At 41.2% G+C, this 17,255-nt stretch overlaps 1 protein-coding gene across 2 annotated transcripts in view; it reads left to right on the top strand.

Moving 5' to 3' along the window:
- OXR1 (oxidation resistance 1) overlaps nucleotides 1-17,255 on the top strand; it is a 290,254-nt gene that overhangs the window by 38,112 nt on the left and 234,887 nt on the right. For both annotated transcript variants that reach the window (XM_055799409.1, XM_055799405.1), the window contains one exon: nucleotides 1,959-2,037. In XM_055799409.1, the coding sequence (XP_055655384.1) occupies nucleotides 2,021-2,037 (17 nt within the window). In that variant the 5' untranslated portion in view covers nucleotides 1,959-2,020. Of the gene's footprint in view, nucleotides 1-1,958; nucleotides 2,038-17,255 lie in introns of those variants that run through there.

Genomic DNA, 17,255 nt, shown 5'->3' with positions numbered 1-17,255 from the left:
GTTTCAGCACGTTTGTGGATGACATCACATTGCAAGCAGCAGTCAGTGTGCTGGAGGGCAGTGCTGTGATTCAGGGGGACCTGGGCAGGCTGAAGAAGTGGGCTGACAGGAACCTCACAAAGTTTAGCAAAAAAAATGCAGGGTCTTGCCCATGTGATGGCATAACCCTGTGTAAAAGGATGGGCTGGGGACCAATCTGAGGGGCCTAGTGAACAACACTTTCAGCATGAGCCAGCGGTGTGCCCTTACAGCAAAGAAAATTGCTTGCATCTCTCGGCTGCATGGGCAAGAGTGTAGCCAGCCGGTCACGGAAACATCCTTCCCCTCTATTTGGCGTTTGTGAGATTCACTGTGGAGTACCGTTTTGGGCTCCCCAGAACAAGAAGGAGACCAAACGAGGTGATGAGGGGACTGTAGCAAATGGCATATGACATCAGGCTGAGACAGCTGGATCAACTCAGCCTTAGGAAGAGATGGCCAACAGGAGACCTTAGTTCTGTCAGCGAGTACCTGAGTGGAGGATGTAGAGGAGCTGGAGCTGGACTTTTCTCAAAGGTATACAGTGGTATGATAAGAAGCAGTGGACACAAGCTGTAACATGGAAAATTGTGATTACATATGTCCTGGTTTCAACTGGGATACAGTTAATTTTCTTCTTAGTATCGGGTGCAGTGTTGTGCTATGGACTTGGTGGAAGAACAGTGCTGATAGCATAAACATTACCCAGCAACAACTAAAACCATCAGCGTGCTAAGTCAAGGACTTTTCAGTTTCTCGGGCCCTGCCAGCAAGAGGGATGGAGGGACATGAGAAATTGGGAGGGGACATGGCCAGGAGCTGACCTGAACTAGCCAAAGGGATATTTCATACCATAGAACGTCATCCTGTTTATATGTAAGTTGGGGGAGGAAGAAGGAAGGGTGGGATGTTCGGTGTTATGATGTTTGTCTTATGTGTGATGGAGTCCTGCTTTCCTGGAGATGGCTGAACACCTGCCTGCCCTTGGGGAGGGGTGAATTAATTCCTTGTTTTGCTTTGCTTGTGTGTGTAGCTTTTTCTTTACCTATTTAACTGTCTTTATCTCAGCCCATGAGTTTTCTCACTTTTACTCTTCCGATTCTCTCCCCCATCCCACCAGGGGCAATTGAGCGGCTGTGTGGGGCTTGGTTGCCAGATGGGGTTAAACCATGACAATTTATCAGGAAAAATGTTTTTACTGGAACTGGTTCCCCAGAGAGGTTGTGGACAAGTTCAAGACTCAACTGGACATATCCCTGAGTAACCTGATCTCATTATGCCTGCTTTGAGCTGAGGGTTGGACTAGGCAGACTTAATTATTCTCCTATTCTATAGTATTTTCATATTTATATATTTTTTATATTTTTTATAAAGTTTGGAAATTTTTTTTGTTTAAATAATATTTCCTGAGGCCCATACTTAGTAGGCCCACTCCAGGAAATTTCTTATTTATATTAATGATTTCTTTCTGGAAAAATGACTAATTTACTACGGTAGTCATTCAACAAATTGAGCACCAAAATGCAGTTAAGATGTAAATTTCTATAGCTGTGTTCAGACTGGTAGTTCAGGAAGTTCTTGTTTAGTTGCTTTGAGGCACCTGAATTTCACTCCAGCACGTGAATTCCCTTTTCAGAGGCAAGGGCTTTTAGATGTTGTGCTACCATATAGCATTATACCTAACTCTTTGGTTGAGTAACTGCTTTAACAACCTCAAGTTTAAGCCCTACCAGTAGGATTTCATCTTAGTTTATTTAACTTTCATCTTTTGTTTGTTAATCTTTACATTGTTTTGCTAACCTTAGTATTTCTATATAACTGCCACGTGTCCTCTGAAGTGGCACTGGAAGATGTTTACTAATTTACTTAATTGTTCAAAATATTAAAATCAAGGTCCTGAGTTGCTTGATGTAAAAATATCTTTCTTTCTTTTCATCCAGGTCAACAGAAACAGCCTGTGCAGAGCAGTGCATTCATAAATGTGAAACAAGCCCATACCATCATGTTTGGCACTAAGAGGTCAGTTTTCACCTTTGTTGTTTGCTTTTCATCTCCAAAAAATAGTATTGCTGTTGTGACTTCAATCTGAAAATTGTATTTTTTTAAAATGTGTCGTTATACAAATATATCAGCTAGATACATTGCTCTTTCTATTATATTGATTGTTTTTTCTTTACTGTGCAGCTCTGGTCTACTTTAATTGACAGGTGTGTGGCATACAGGCCATGTAGCACTAAGTCAAATAGTATCCCCAAGGCATTATGGGTCACAGCAAGACTACCAGAGAAGACACTGTACTAGTGCTGGAGGGCATCCCTCCTGTTTCCAGGGTATGGAAAATAACACCAGGATAACAAAGCACCAGTGTAAGATAGGTTCTTTTCTGCCATTTTAGGGTGTCTGTACTGAATATAAGGTAACCTCCACCTCTTATTCTGCGTGATTCAGTGTCATACCCTAAAATGTCTCCAAAAAATCAACATTTTTGAATCTATGCTGTCTCCTTCCTTCGTCTTTGAGTGCTCTCCTTAAGCATCAGGTATCTTGTATCGTCAACAGACAGTGTGGCCTTGCTTCCCCCACAGTTCCTGCAGCTGCACAGGCTGTCGTGACACCTTGAGGCACCTTGCCAGGTCCAGCTTCTGCACCTGTGGGTCTGGAGGTGATTGTGATTCCTTCATGAAACAAAGACACTATAGACCATTATTCCCCTGTATGAGCTCCCTGTTTTTTTCATTTGTTGGTAGGCTTTTAGGTTATTAGTACATGCTAGTCAAGGACTTCAACACTTGTGCCCCAGTTGCATGGCAGCCTAGTGAGACATTTGCCCCATGCAGTGGCAAAGCACCTTTAATCTGGTACCTGGAGAAGCAGCTCACCTCTTCTGAAGTGTTGGAAAGAGGGCAGGCTAGTTTGCCCTTAAGTAGCTAGCACATATGAAGCAGCATCTTCAGTGCCTGCAGGAATCAGGGGTGGCAAATAACAAGAAAAAGCAGCTTGGTTTTCCAAGGCATCAGCCCCCACACAGTTGCGCAAGGCTTCTGTGTGAGCTGCAGCCTGGTCTGAGTCAGGGTGCTACCAGGGCCTGCCCAGTCCCTTGTGCTCTTACAAGCCTGAGCACTGCTCTCTCACATGGCAACAAATTCTATGGAATATTTTATGTCTCTCTGAAGTGATACTGGCATCTGACTCCAGGCTCTTGTTACCTTGTATACAAAAAGCAAATGCAGTACATTTTTAGGGTAACTTTTCAGGAAAAGTAAACTTTGGTCTTATCTTCAGGTAAGTACAGAACTTGTTTTATTAGTATGATGCGTTTAAGTTAACTGTTTCTGAGGGTGCAGTCAAGGAATTGCAAACTTCCCATTTGAGGATTTCGGGTTTTAATTGATTGCCTCTGCAGAATGTTAACACTTAAGTTAACCAAAGACATTCTGCTAAGTGAAATAAATTACTACATTACATTATATTGTAGTGGGTTAGTTATTTCTGCCACTGTTTAATATTACCCCATATGAACTCCTTCTGGGCTGATCTAAACTTTTTTTTACTCTCAGGAGAGTCTATCTTTTCTTAGCATTATAAAGCAATGACAAAATGAAGAATTGTGTTTGATTGGTAGCCTTGAAACTTCATTCTTTATCTTTTTTTTTTCTCCCAGATTGAATCTTGATTACTATGCAAATGAAAATTCCTCATAAGGAATACTGCAGGCAATATGAAATTCTCTTTCATGTCTGCAAACAAGAGGTTTTTTGAAAAAAGGCACATCTTGGGAACAGAAGTTCCTTGCCTCTCCGTTGTACTGTATTCTGCTGTTTCTCACTTGATGCAGATGTTTGAAACAATTAGACAAAATAAAGGATTTCCTGGTTCTGGGAGGGAAAGGGGCAGAGTGGTCTTCTGTAATTCTAGCCTTCTGTGTGCAAACTGGGAAATTACATCAAGTGTTCTTGAGATTGGTATCATATTTTAGTTACGCAGTGATTGAGTACTTACCAGGTATTTTGCTCTCCCAGTTGCAGTGGTTTTGAATTTAATTTTCATAGAGGACTGTTAAGTGTGAAAAAGAAAGAAAATCTTGAGGTTTTATTGATCATCTTTAAAAGTTATAAACTCCTGCAAATAGACTGCCTGAAACTATTGAGAGTTTTTGTAAATCTTGGTTTGATATGTTAATTCTTTTCCTAAAAACAAATATTGTATTTATGTGGAAATATCATGAGGAACAAAGCTATTTTTCTGTAGGAAATGACAATTTAAGTTTTATTTTCTTGTAAAATCAGTTTTTAATTGGTTCTAATAATACATTGCTAATTATAATTTCCACAAAACATTTAACAAAATTTACAAAACTCTGACTCAGAAACTGAATTATCTACTGTCACCAGATCTTTGGAAGTTATCAGGTATATAGTACCTCAGTTCCTTTTTTATTTATACCTTTCTCTTAAATTTGTATACAAAGTCTATTTTTAGTCGATAATCTTTGTTGAACGGACTGAGCAATGAAGTCGATAAAAGTGAGTGTTGTATATTAGAACAGCTTTGACAATTTGTATGTGAGGAAGATATCTCTCAGCTGCTTTATAAAAAGCTGTATTGTTAACGTGAACTGACATCACTAACAGAGGTGAATTCCTCTTGATTCCAATTTAATTTGAGAGCTGATCCCATCCTTCTACACACTGAACTATTGTGGTTTCTCTGTGTTATGTTGTATTCTGCTCTCATCCCTTTCTCTATCGTGTTAATGTTTCTTCAATTAATTAAATCTACAATAGACTCCAACATTGAAATAGCAGAGGTCAGTATGTATACCAATGAGTTTCTGGTATGTTGTATTATTCATGTTGTGTACTTATTTCAGTCTTGCAAGAGCAATTGCTGATCCCATTGTCCTCCTGTGGAATGGAAAAGTGTGTACATGGCTATAGAGAAGGTATTTTTATTTTGTGGAAACCAACTTTATATGTGCAAATTGCTTTGCAAAGATAGGCTCTAAGTTAGCACATCCTCAGGATTTTTAGTAAACTCTGTCTGACTGTCTACCTACCACTGGCATCATGATGTTCAGGAATACTCTAACCTGTGGTTATATACGTTCTTCAGTTTAGAAATATTATGTTGTATAACTCATTTAAACTGTGTTGTGGTGGATCCTTGGCTGGACACCAGGTGCCCACCAAGCTGCTCTATCACTGTCTTCCTCAGCAAAACAGGCAAAACAGGGAGGGGAGAAAGTAAGAGGGGAACCCCCCCCCCCCAATCTTACAGGCAAGGTAAAGGCAGTTTAATAAAGCAATCAGAAAGGTTGTGCATGCAGAAGCAAAGGAAAACAAAAGATGTTACTCTCTACTTCCCATCAGCAGGCGATGTTTGGCCACTTCCTGGGAAGCAGGGCTTCAGTACACATAGTGGTTGCTCTGGAAGATGAACATTGAAAATAATGAATGTGTGGTGTGTGTCTGTGTCCTGTCCCGTCCCGTCCCCCTTTCTCTTAGCTTTTATATCTGAGCAGACATCATATGGTATAGAATGTCCCATTGGTCACTTTGGGTCAGCTGTCCTGGCTGTGTCCCCTCCCAAGATCTTGCCCACCCCCAGCCTGCTGGTGAGAGGGGGAATGCTGGAGGGGCAGCCTTGATGCTGTGCAGCACTGCTCAGCGGTAGCCCCAACACTGGTGTGTTACCACCCCCTTGCTAGCTGCCAACACAGGCACAGCGCTCTGAGGGCTGCAGTGGGGCTCAGCCAGACCCAATACAAATATCCACACAGCCGGAGAGTATTTCTCCTGGATGGCATGCTCAGTTCTCTTTTCCTTCTGTAGCCTAGATCAGAGCACTTCAAAAGATGGCCTAGGTGACAGACCTAACCCCCAGTGCCCAGCTACATAAACTTCTTAAATGAGTTCAGCAGACTGAAGGAAGCATTTGTGAGAAGCAGGAGGTTAGAAATATGAGGACATTTGCTTAAGTATATGTGCAGTACAGTTCCATTTCTGGAGCTGCATCCATTTGTCCCATTTTTCAGGAGTCTTGCATGTGGCATATGTATTGGGCTTGTGGAGGGGTACCACCTTAGTCCTGCAAAGTGCACGGACTACCACCAGTATCTCTGGCTAATTAGAAATTAGCTGCCACATCCAAGTATGTCTGAGCTGTCACCTGCCATAAGTGTGTGACGTCTCCTTCACCCTCCACTGCTTTGAACCTCAAAAAGGTCCACAGAGCTAAGATTGCAGCTAGAGCTTGTGTGATCTGTTGCCAGTGCTTCGGCTGTTGAGGTCTACTTTTACCAGGTTTAAATCAAACTTTTTTTGGAGGAAAGAAAGAAAAGGCGAACAAAAAGAGGAAAGGACTCTGATCTCTAGACCCCCTGATTGCCCTGATGTGAACTCAGGGTTTATTTTTATTTATTATTGCACTTTATTTATAGGGTGTGACTCCAGCCTGAGGCACCGGTGGCTAATGCAGCTGGTAGCTTCTGTTATGTGCCAATGGCTGGTTTGGTGCTTTGTGATGGATGGCCAGGTTGTGTGAATGGTAGCGCTGTCAGCCTGCGCCAGTGGTCCAAGAGTTTCATAACAGCAGTTGTTTCTGGAGGCAAATAATTTTCTTTCCAAATCATATTCCAGTTAGCCATCCTGGAAAGTTATGGTAAATTTTCTTAGGCCAGGCCTGTCAGCAGCAATTTAAGTCCTATGATAAGTAGAAAAACAAACCTTTCTTCCAGTGTCAACTTATATTGGCATGTTTATAATCTTAGATAATAGCTGAGCTGGGCAAGTAATGTGACTGGTATAGAAGGAGGATTAAGGGATTTGGAAAGACACATCAGCTTTTTATTCACTGACAGCTACTGACTTCCTGTTCTTTTACCTAGTTTTGATTAGAAAGTTAAGGAAAAAACCTGTTCATTTATAAACTCCTGATAAGAACAGACTGTAGTGTTTTCAAGATAATATAAGGCTAGTTTCCTCTTTCTCCTTAGCTGCAGAAAGGCTATTTTTATATATGGTTTCTAAATTTCATGGGTTTTATTGGCATTACTCCTGGACCATTCCTGTGTTTGTTCTGATTCCTCTGCCAGGTTCTAAAGCACGGCCAGTGCATGGCCACGGAAGTCTGTCCGTTAGTGAACACTAAGACCATGTGTCAAAGTTCTTTTCTTTGAGATTTGAAGCATACAGAAATAATTATCTGTTTTGACCTAAATTCACATGGTGCTTACTGTCCCCTTTTCTTTTGCTTTTTAACTGGAAGTGACACTACTTGAATAAAGCTATAACACATATTGTCTCTTCTGCTCTGTTATGGAATTAACTTTTCTTTCTACTGAACTTTGTTATGGTAGTGAGCTGCAAAATAACATCTGTTGACATGGACTGAGTTTACTGCCATTTCTTAAATATGAACTTCCAATGTTTTGTGCTATTTTACTGCTTCGGGGCCTGGAGGCTGAATGATGCGGGTTTATAAGGCAGCTGTAGGACTTGGTTTCAAGTTCAACCAGTACAGACACCTAATATATAGGTGTATATAGGGCAACAGAATGTGTAACATCCTATTGACTTGTCTTTTGGTTTTCAAGGTTTTTTTCCCTTTTACACACCTGGCCGTTTTTTCCAGCCTGTGCTATGAGAGCTTGGATTTATTAATAGACCATGTAACTCTTCAGATAGGGTAACTCAAGCCTTCATGCATGCATGGTCTCTCTGTCGTGGAATTAATCCAACATGGAGTACAGGTCTCTTCTGATAACCCACAGTTGCTCTCGGCAGCATTTGTTCTAGGTGTGGGTAAACAAGAAGTGGACCTGAGCATGTTGATCCAGTAATGAATGATTGCTTGCTCACATCAGATGGCAGCAGGGAAGATTTTTCTTCACCTTAAATGGTCACACTACTCCAGTGCCAATTGATTCAGGATGTAAGGGGCCAAATTCTCTGTATTTCTTGACAGCTTTATGTGTTTGTAGATCCAGAACTTAATCGTACAGCAGAACTTCAGCTTCCCTGTAGACCGGCAATTTGTCAGGTATTTCCTCTTTCGAGTCTTAATTCTGCATAGTATTCCTCTTTTCATTGGATTCGGTCTTTGCACACACTGTGTTCTCTGATACCTTTGCGCCCAGTTTCCTGTCTACCTTGTCTAAGCATCTGCTGTGAATCTTCTGCCTCTTGCTCTCGGTTCACCCACTTAGACTCAATTCACTGAAATTCTTAATGATCCCCTTGTGACCAAGTCCATCCAGGACTCTGTACTTGGGCCTCTGCGACTTGGTAGCTGCTTTTAACATACACTTCTTGAAATTTTACCCTTTGTTAGCTTCCCTGAGTCTCACTTCTCCTAATATTACTCCTTCTGCTGGAGGAAGGAGAGTTTTGATCTTTGTTACTTCCTCTGGTAATAATGAAACTAAACTCCAAAGTAGCAATGTTTAAATAATGAAGTAGTAAGATAAAAATTTGATTTGCCATGGATCTGAAGAAAAAAGTTCTGAAGAGATTATAGATTATGTGGTGGGTTCACCTCAGCCAGCAACCAAACACCTGCACAGCTGCTCACTTACTCCACTGTCCCTTGGGATGGCGAGAAAAGAGAAAGAAGGTATGAAGATTCGTGAATCAAGATAAAGACAGGGTAATAGGTGAATCACAAGTGCACAAAAGAAAATTGGGAATTCATTCACTGCTTCCCATTGGTAGGCAGATGTTTAACCACTTTCTCGAAAGAAGGGCTTCAACACATGTAATGGTTACTTCAGAAGGTAGGTGACATAACCACAGATGTCCCTCTTCCTCCTCCTTTCCTTCAGCTTTTATTGCTGTTCACAAGATTGTATGGGTGTGGAATATCCCTCTAGTCACTTGTGGTCAGCTGCCCTGCCTGTGTGTTCTCCTAGCTTCTTGCTCATCCCCCCTGCCTACTTTTAGGGGGAACAAGACAGGAGGACAGAGTGGGAGCCAGAGGACTTGACACCGTGTAAACAATAGCCAAAATAGTGATGTGTTGTCAACACTGTTTTAATGACAGATCCAAAACACAGTACCATATGGGCTGCTATGAAGAAAATTAACTCCATCCCAGCCAGACCCAATACAATGTAATAAGCCCAATCAGTGTTATATACTGGAGCTTAAGCTCCAATAAAGTGGTTGCATATATAACAAAAGATAGAAAATACACATTTTTAGTTTACCGGTCCATCTAATAACAATTTAGCTTCCTATACATACAAATAAAATAACAAAAATTTTAAGCTATGGTGAACAGCTTTTAAAAATTTGCTTCAAGCAACTGCATCCTTAATTATAAAATGTGAATTAGTGTTTGCATATAATCTGTTTCTACAAATTGAAATATAAAAGACATTTAAATCTGTTTAAATTTATCTTAAGTGATTAATATTTTCTCAGTTATATTTTTACAGAAGTCTATTTTACATTAAGGCTCTACTCTGCCTCTTGTAGAGCCTTTCAAAGGCATTTGCATGTGCTAACCAGCCAACATAGCATGCATCTTTTTGTTAGAGAAAATAATCTCCATTTCTACACCAACTTCACGCTGTAGCTGAAATACTCAGAATTATGTAATTCTCTTACTGTGTTTGTTTTCTCTATGTTGGAGTTTTTGTAAGAGTGTGATTATTGCTTGCAGATTCTTTAATCATAACCTGTAATACCTGTTGTGGTTTAACCACAGCTGGTAACTAAGTACCACACAGCCACTTGCTTGTTCCCCACCTCTCCTCCCCATAGGGATGGGGAGAAGAATAGGGAAGGAATGTAAAATTCAAGGGTTGAAGTAAGAAAAATTTAACAATTAAAATAAAACACAGAAACCCAGTGATTACAACAATAGTAAAAATAATAACAATTGTAATGAAAGGGAGGGAGAAGGGGTGAGAAATAGAAACCAAAGGGAAGGGAGAAAAGAAGACAAGTGATGCTCAACACAGTTGCTCACCACCCACTAACCAATGCCCAGCCAGTTCCCAGCAGCGATCGGCAGCCCTGGCCAACTCCCCTGTTTATACACTGAGTATGATGTTCTGGGCTATGGAATATCCCTGTGGCTAGTTTGGGTCAGCTGTCCTGGCTGTGTCCCCTCGCAATTTCTCATGCCCCTCCAGTCTTCTTGCTGGCAAGGCCTGAGAAACTGAAAAATCATTGACTTAGTATAAGCACTACTTAGCAAGCGCTAAAAACATCGGTGTGTTATCAACATTGTTTTTACACCAAATCCAAAAGACATCACTGCACCAACTACTAAGAAGAAAATTAACTCTATCCCAGCTGAAACCAGGACAGTACCATAAGTTTCTTCTTCAAAAGTGGATGGCACTTCACATTGCAAAGAGGACTGAATATCTCAGTGACTGGTTTTTTGTGTTTTGTTTGTTTTGATTTGCATTGAAATGCTTGTGTGTTAATTTAATTCTCCACTGGATCTCAAGCAATTAGTGAGTGAGCAAAACTGCAGACACCTTTCTTGTCATGTTTCCAGTTTCCTTATGCTTTGGAAGTTTCAGGAGGCATGGGATTTCTGAGCAAGACCCTTAATATATGTCGTATATGTGGCTGAGCTCTTCCCTGTTAGACCATGTTCAAGCTCCTGCTGAAGGGCAAAACTGGCGTTTCTCAAGTCAGTGCAATTCTTTTGCTTTTATTCTAGAAGTCAGGGTTTCATCTGAGTTTTCTAACATTCTTTACCAAGAGTATGCAGGATGAGGAGAATGTTGTTTGGTTTTGCTTTTCAAGAAATGCATTTGGAGGAAGATATGCCAGGGTATAAACTGATGGTCAGTCTTGCTGAATGATGAAGTCAGTTGAAGGCACTCGTGCTCCAGTTCAGTCATTTCTTTTTGTACAGGAAACTATGAAGATATTTTCCAGACAAGGTTGAACTTTTCCTCATCCTCAGATTTTGTGCTGAGCTTTGGGCCTCAGTGCCCTGCAGAGATCTCCAGTTGTTGGTATGTTTCAAGTCTTAGCAGAACTACTTCTGAGAGATTCTGGCTGTAAAAATAAATTTTAAGATTTCTCTTCTTTAGGTCAGAGAATTAGCAGTGCTGCCACACATGAAACCTAGTTTAAATTGAAAACCACTTCAACTTTAATGTGAAAGGCACATGTATGACAGTCAGCACCTAACAGAACCAAGTGGCATCATCTAGATCCTGCTGCATCTTTCACATGTAAGAATAGCTACACTAGTGGTCAGAAATATATTTTCTCTTGGGGACTGCTTGCCAGATACATCTCTCAAACCTTCCGAAGCAGAACTGATAGCACATGATGAGAGCTGTTGTGGTGTCCTAGAGACTTTCAAATGCTTCTGGCAATTACATGATTTCTCAGATGTCTCCCTTTCTTCACATGCTTTTTCATTTCCCTTCCTACAATCATAATACTATCAGAGCAAAAGGCTTTTCTCCCTATATCTTTATTTCCTAACAAAAATCCCAATATCCTGATAAAAACCAAACCTCATTTCACAGTGTGATACGTCTGTGTCCTGCTTGTGCGTATAAAGCCCCAGGGTTAAATTTTCAACATGGTGAATAGTAGATATCCACACAAATCCTGTTGTCTGCTAATGAGATTTGTTCATGCTGCTCCCTGACACCTTTTTAGACACTCATACTGGTGATTTATTTTATTAACGATGTTACAGAAGACACTTAGCAAAGTGTGTTTTGAACTGCGTTCGGCAACATGAAGCAGTCCAAGGGAACAGGACCAAGTAAATGGCTGCGTCTGTGCTGTATTGCTGCAGATAGTGGTCATAGGTTGTTGGCTCCGTATTTATGTGGTCATAAATTGTCTGTTCTGCTGACCCTTTAAAGTAAATGAACGAGAGCATCAGCACTGCTGGCTTTCTGGCAGGAAGCCTAAGAGCAACTTGGTATGCCTTTTGTGTCTAGCTAATGCCACTTCACTAGAAAGTTTTAATTAAGTGCATGTCTGTGTGTACAGAGAAGAAATCAAAGGCACTTGGGAAAAAGAAATTGTATCAGACTCGCTGAGGAGTAATTTGGTGAGAGCACTAAGTGACTTTCAATTAGTTGGAAAATATTTTCTTAAGTATTGCTGAAAAGTACAAGAAAGTCAGTCTGAAGGGAAGACTATAAGATTAGTCTGGAGATCTAATCCATTTGCTCCATACTTGTTGGAAAATGTTGTGGTAGTAAAAGTCAGAGGTGTAGGGATTGTGAAACTAATCTGATATGCTGGATTTCATTAAGCTCCCTAACTGTAATTATCAGAGGAAGACTAGAAGCTGGTTTGCCTACAGCTAGTATTTTGATTTGTCATTTCTGTAACAGTTTCTGAGCGTATAAACATCCAAAAATGCATTATTAATACAAGTATAATTTTTATGGCAAATCTTCTATAACTGGGTAGTCATATTAAAACTTTAGTTGTTGAAAATGAACTTACTATGTGGGAATTTTAGCTGTTTCCTGGTTCTCATAGTTACAGGAAGAAAATTCACTGAATTCTCTCCAGACTGTCAAGAAGGATGGCTCTTTATGAAAAGAGCAGTTTGAGGAGCAGGGGTAATTTATTTACCACTAGACATGGTGCATGATCTATTTTGGATAGTCTGGTGTGATTCATTGTTTTATCTGCATTATAGCAAAGCCAAAAGGGCCAACCCAGGTTTGTACAGGGCTTGTTATGTCATACTGTATTTGCCTTTAATCACTGTAATCTTTTTATTGCCTCAGTACAGCATGACTTCCACCCTTTTAGCCATATTTCAACCGAAGTAGAAAACCTGCTTTATTATTTATTTAACTTTTTTTCCAGAAAAAAGGGAACTTTCTCAAGAGCCAATCCAAAACTCTGCAACAAACTCCATGAGTTGCTGGGGATGGCCATGTAGTCTTAGCTTTTGTCCCTATTTGATCTTCTATCTTTAATATAACGCTTAAGATACTCTTTGCATTAAATAACCACAGTGATAGAAAAACATCAGTGTCATAAGCCTTTTCATGGCAAACTCTTTTGTTCCTCTGTATGACGAGTGATTGGTCAGCTTCTTGTATTCATCTTACTTTAAATGCATAATTCTCCTGTGAACTGCTCAGTCAGATGAAGTCCCTCATCCCTAAAGCCCCATTTTTTTTATTTATTTCTTAATATGGACAAGGTTATTTTCTGAACACAAAATTCTAGGTCTGATTTCCTAATACCATGGAGACATGGTATGACTGGAGTGTTGGAGTGGAAGGGTACAGGCTCTTTGGGAAGAAGAGGCAGGGGAGGCGAGGAGGGAGTGTTGCTCTCCGTGTCAGTGACCAGCTGGTGTGCATGGGGATGGATGAGGAGGCGACTGAGAGCTTATGGGTCAGGATTAAAGGGAGGGTAGGGACAGGTGACATTATAGTGGGGGTCTGCTACAGGCCACCCGACAAGGAAGACCAGGTGGTTGAGGCCCTCTACAGACAGAGAGGAGCAGCCTCATATTCCCAAGCCCTGGCCCTCATGGGGAACTTCAACCACTTCAACCGATACCTGTTGGAGGGACAACACAGCAGAGCATAAGCAACCCAAGAGGTTCCTGGAATGCATTGATGATAACTTCCTTCTTAAAGTGAGAGAGGAGGCAATGAGGAGAGGTGCCATGCTGGACGTTGTTCCCACCAACAAGGAGGGGCTAGTATGGAATGTGAAGCTCCAGGGCAGCCTTAGCTGCAGTGACCATGAAATGGTGGAGTTCAAGATCATTAGGGCAGTGAGGAGTGCCACAGCAAGGTAGCTGCCCTGGCCTTCAAGAGACCAGGTGTCCCTGTTCATGGAAGGTGTTCCTGCCCATGGCTGGGGGTTGGAACTAGGTGATTTTTAAGGTCCCTTCCAACCCAAACCATTCTTTGATTCTATTCTAATTTATTTCTCGATTCCTGCTTATGTTTATGAAAAAGTGAGTCTGAAGATTCTGCTTTCTTAACATGAATTATCAGATGCCATTTCAGATGTATACAGCAGATGAGGAGTCTCATGGGAAGGGGAGAAATAAATGCAAATCATAAAAGCAAAAAAGCCATCAAAAGTTATTTACCTTTTGGCAAATCAGTGCATTTTCCCTCACTCTTTCTAATCTGAGAGATGAGAAATGATTTGGCATTTATTAGCAGAAACTAGTTGTAAACAGAATTATCTTTTTTCTGTGAGTATTATGGAGCAATGTTAGATGTCTCCACTGCTCGTGACGAAGAAAGGAATCTTTACGGACAACATGGGGAAAGTCCAAGAACGCAGGAAAATGAAGTATCTCAGAGTATTCCAATAAAATTAATGAATACTGTGGTGTTAAGACTTTTGCTGTGGTCTTAAAGCCTTTGTATGATCACTACTTCACATTAAGTTAGAGCAGTGGTCCTGTGCAGAGTGTAGGGAGACATGAGAAGTGTTGCCTCTGTTACCATCCCCACCCCATACACCAGGCTCGTGCGTGACTTCTCAGGCAGTGCATAGGAAGGCTCTGGAATTTGTTGCAGCAGCATGTGAATGCTAAAAAGTTCAGGAAGCATAAACCCCCTCTTTTTTAATGTGGAGGTGGTCAAACACTGGAACAGATTGCCATGAGGTTGTATGGTCTCCATCCTGGGAGATAATCAAAACCCAACTGGTTATGGCCATGAGCAATCGGCTACAGCTGAGCTGGCTCTGAGCAGAAGGACAGTCTGGAGGATCCCCAGAGGTCACCCCCTGTAGCGCAATTATAGAGGACTGTATGAAAAGTTTATTTGTAAAAAGGTTGTGATGATTGTTAAAAACATAAGGTATGAAATGTTAAGAATTAAAAAAAAAAAGAAAAAAGGGAGGAATTGTAGAGGAATGAAGCTGGGTTAATTAACATTGATAATATACAGCTGTGGGCTGGCTTCAGGGGCAGTGGGCTGGCTGGTGTGGATAAGGTGCAGCTGTGGATAATGTGCAGCTGTGGCTGGTTCCTGCTAAATAATTTAAATAGCTCTAAGGGGTATAGGAGAGGAGTACCTGATGAAGAGAGACCTGGAAGAAGCAGAGGGAGGAGAGAGGGTACCCTGGATGGAGGAGAGACAAGGAGAAGGATGCTGTAGAGGCAAGAAGCAGGGTGGACTGGCCTGAAGAGTATGAAGAAACAGCATAAACAGTAGGTGAACTGTTGAAACCTTGTGGGGGATTGGTGGCTGTGCTGGGACGAGGCATGGGAACTACTTATTGAAGTTAACCTGGTGTGGGATGGTAAAAGCCTTGTTGCAGCTGACTAGTTTTGGTAGTGCTGTGACAACCACCAGCCTCAGTGACTTGTGGTCTGTTGCAAGTGGTAAAACACAAAGAAGTGCCTCTGCATTATGAAGCCTCTGAACTCCATATTGCTGGGAACAATGAAGCTTTGTCCTACTGTTTGACCTGCTGTTTGCTACTGTATTGATTTCTCCCTTAGGGCTGGTCTTGGCCACTGCCCCAGAGGATGCTGACATAGGCTCACCACTGGTCTGAGCCAACATGGATGCTCTTATGTTTGTTAAGAGGATGCTGGGCTAGACTGCAGATAAAGAGTTATTGTGGAGGAGGGATTGTTTAGGAGAGCAGGGTAAAGCAGTGCAGCACAGGAAGGGTCCTGACACTAAGCCATGTTTTTCCTGCAGGCGTTATAATTCAGGGCAGAGATGCTGGAAATCTGGTCAATGCCAGTGTCCCCAGTCTGATCTGTCTGGGCTGCTGGTGGGGTCAGCAGCTAAAGAGCAAGGCAGATTGGTGCCCTGTTGCTCGCTTCTTATCTATGAAATCTCAGCACAGCTTCCTCTTAATTTTAATTGCGTTTTAGTCCAGTTGTTGGGGAACCGATGTCATCTAAGGAGCTAAACAAATTGATGTTTGTGACATTTGACTGCTGGGCAGCTGGGAGGCTTTGATTTGTGTTGTAACACTTCTTTGGTTTCACCTGTTTTAAATAGACAGGACTATTGTGTTAACAGTTGACATTTCCTTAAGGTATGTGAAAGGTTAGCCACAAACTCTAAAGGCCATGATCGGAGAAGCCAAAAAGGAAAGGTTTGAAATGTGAGACTTCTGAAGTTGGAAATGGAGATGAAGCAAAGCAAATTAAATTAGAAAAGGAAAACAAAACCTGCGCATGCCAAAGACTGCGTCTTCTTCAACTGTGAGTCCTTCTTGTCTTTATAAATAAACAGTTTTCTTTTTTTAAATAATTGGTGATGACTCAATAGCTCATCTTTACTATTGTGTATTTTAAATATGCAGACTTCAGCAAGTCTAAATCTGTGCTCTTTGGGGAAAAAATAAGGCTTTAATCATATTCAGACCAAGCCTGCCTTTCATCTGGTAGCTTACTTGCTTTGGCAGGTGAATCTAACTTGTTTTTAAACCCACTCACCTACTTATATAACTTCCCTTATGGAGAATTTTTAATTTTTATTTTACCTTAACTGACACCCGTCAGATAAAGAGACAAGTTTATAGATACTTGCAGTTTATTTTTATATTCTAGTTGATGCTTACAGTATTGTCTCCTGAAAATTAAGTGTTTCTCTTATAAAAAAGGTGAGCAAAATTGCACATGGAGAGGTATTTGTTGTTGTTGTTATTCAGTAAACCCCCCACCAGGTAGTGAGTGAAGGATCTCAACACTGCTGTGTGTATAGCTTCTGCTTTGCCCAGTGCTGATTGCCCCAAGGCTGTGGTACAGCCCTGCTCCTCGTTTTACTTAATGAGAAAGAAAGGTAGGAAAGCATGTAGTTTTGTTTCCTTAAAGGCTGTAAGACGTAAGGCTTGTGGGCCCTCCTTTTCGAGGAGGCATTAAATGAAGTACCTGGGTGCTTTGGTGGGGAGTCTCTGTAGCCTTGCAGCAGTGATGGGGACCAGCTACTGATGCTTTGCTGTGTTAGGAGGGCGGGAGCTATCAGAGCCTAGTGCTAGGACGGAAGGAACAGGAAAATAAATTTATTCCAGTTAAACATGAGTATGAAATTACTGCTGTGAGATGAAGGTGAATATTTCTAGCAGCAACCAGTGGATTGGCCCACAGGAAAAAGACAGCATTACCTGAATTTTGCAAGTGGAGCAAAACTTTGGCTTCAAGACAGGCATACCTACATATAAATAATGGTTTTTTTAAATCATTTGCATGTGTTATGAAAAGCACTGGAAGCAGAAAGAATAATAGGCTGCCCCATATTGTGATGATGTCTGTTCATAGTGGATCCACATGCAAGC

The sequence above is a fragment of the Falco peregrinus genome, chromosome 3 (genome assembly GCF_023634155.1).
Source record: "Falco peregrinus isolate bFalPer1 chromosome 3, bFalPer1.pri, whole genome shotgun sequence".
Lineage (NCBI taxonomy): Eukaryota > Metazoa > Chordata > Aves > Falconiformes > Falconidae > Falco > Falco peregrinus.
Note: the sequence above shows the minus strand (reverse complement) of the source record. Positions and strands in the feature narration are given on the sequence as shown.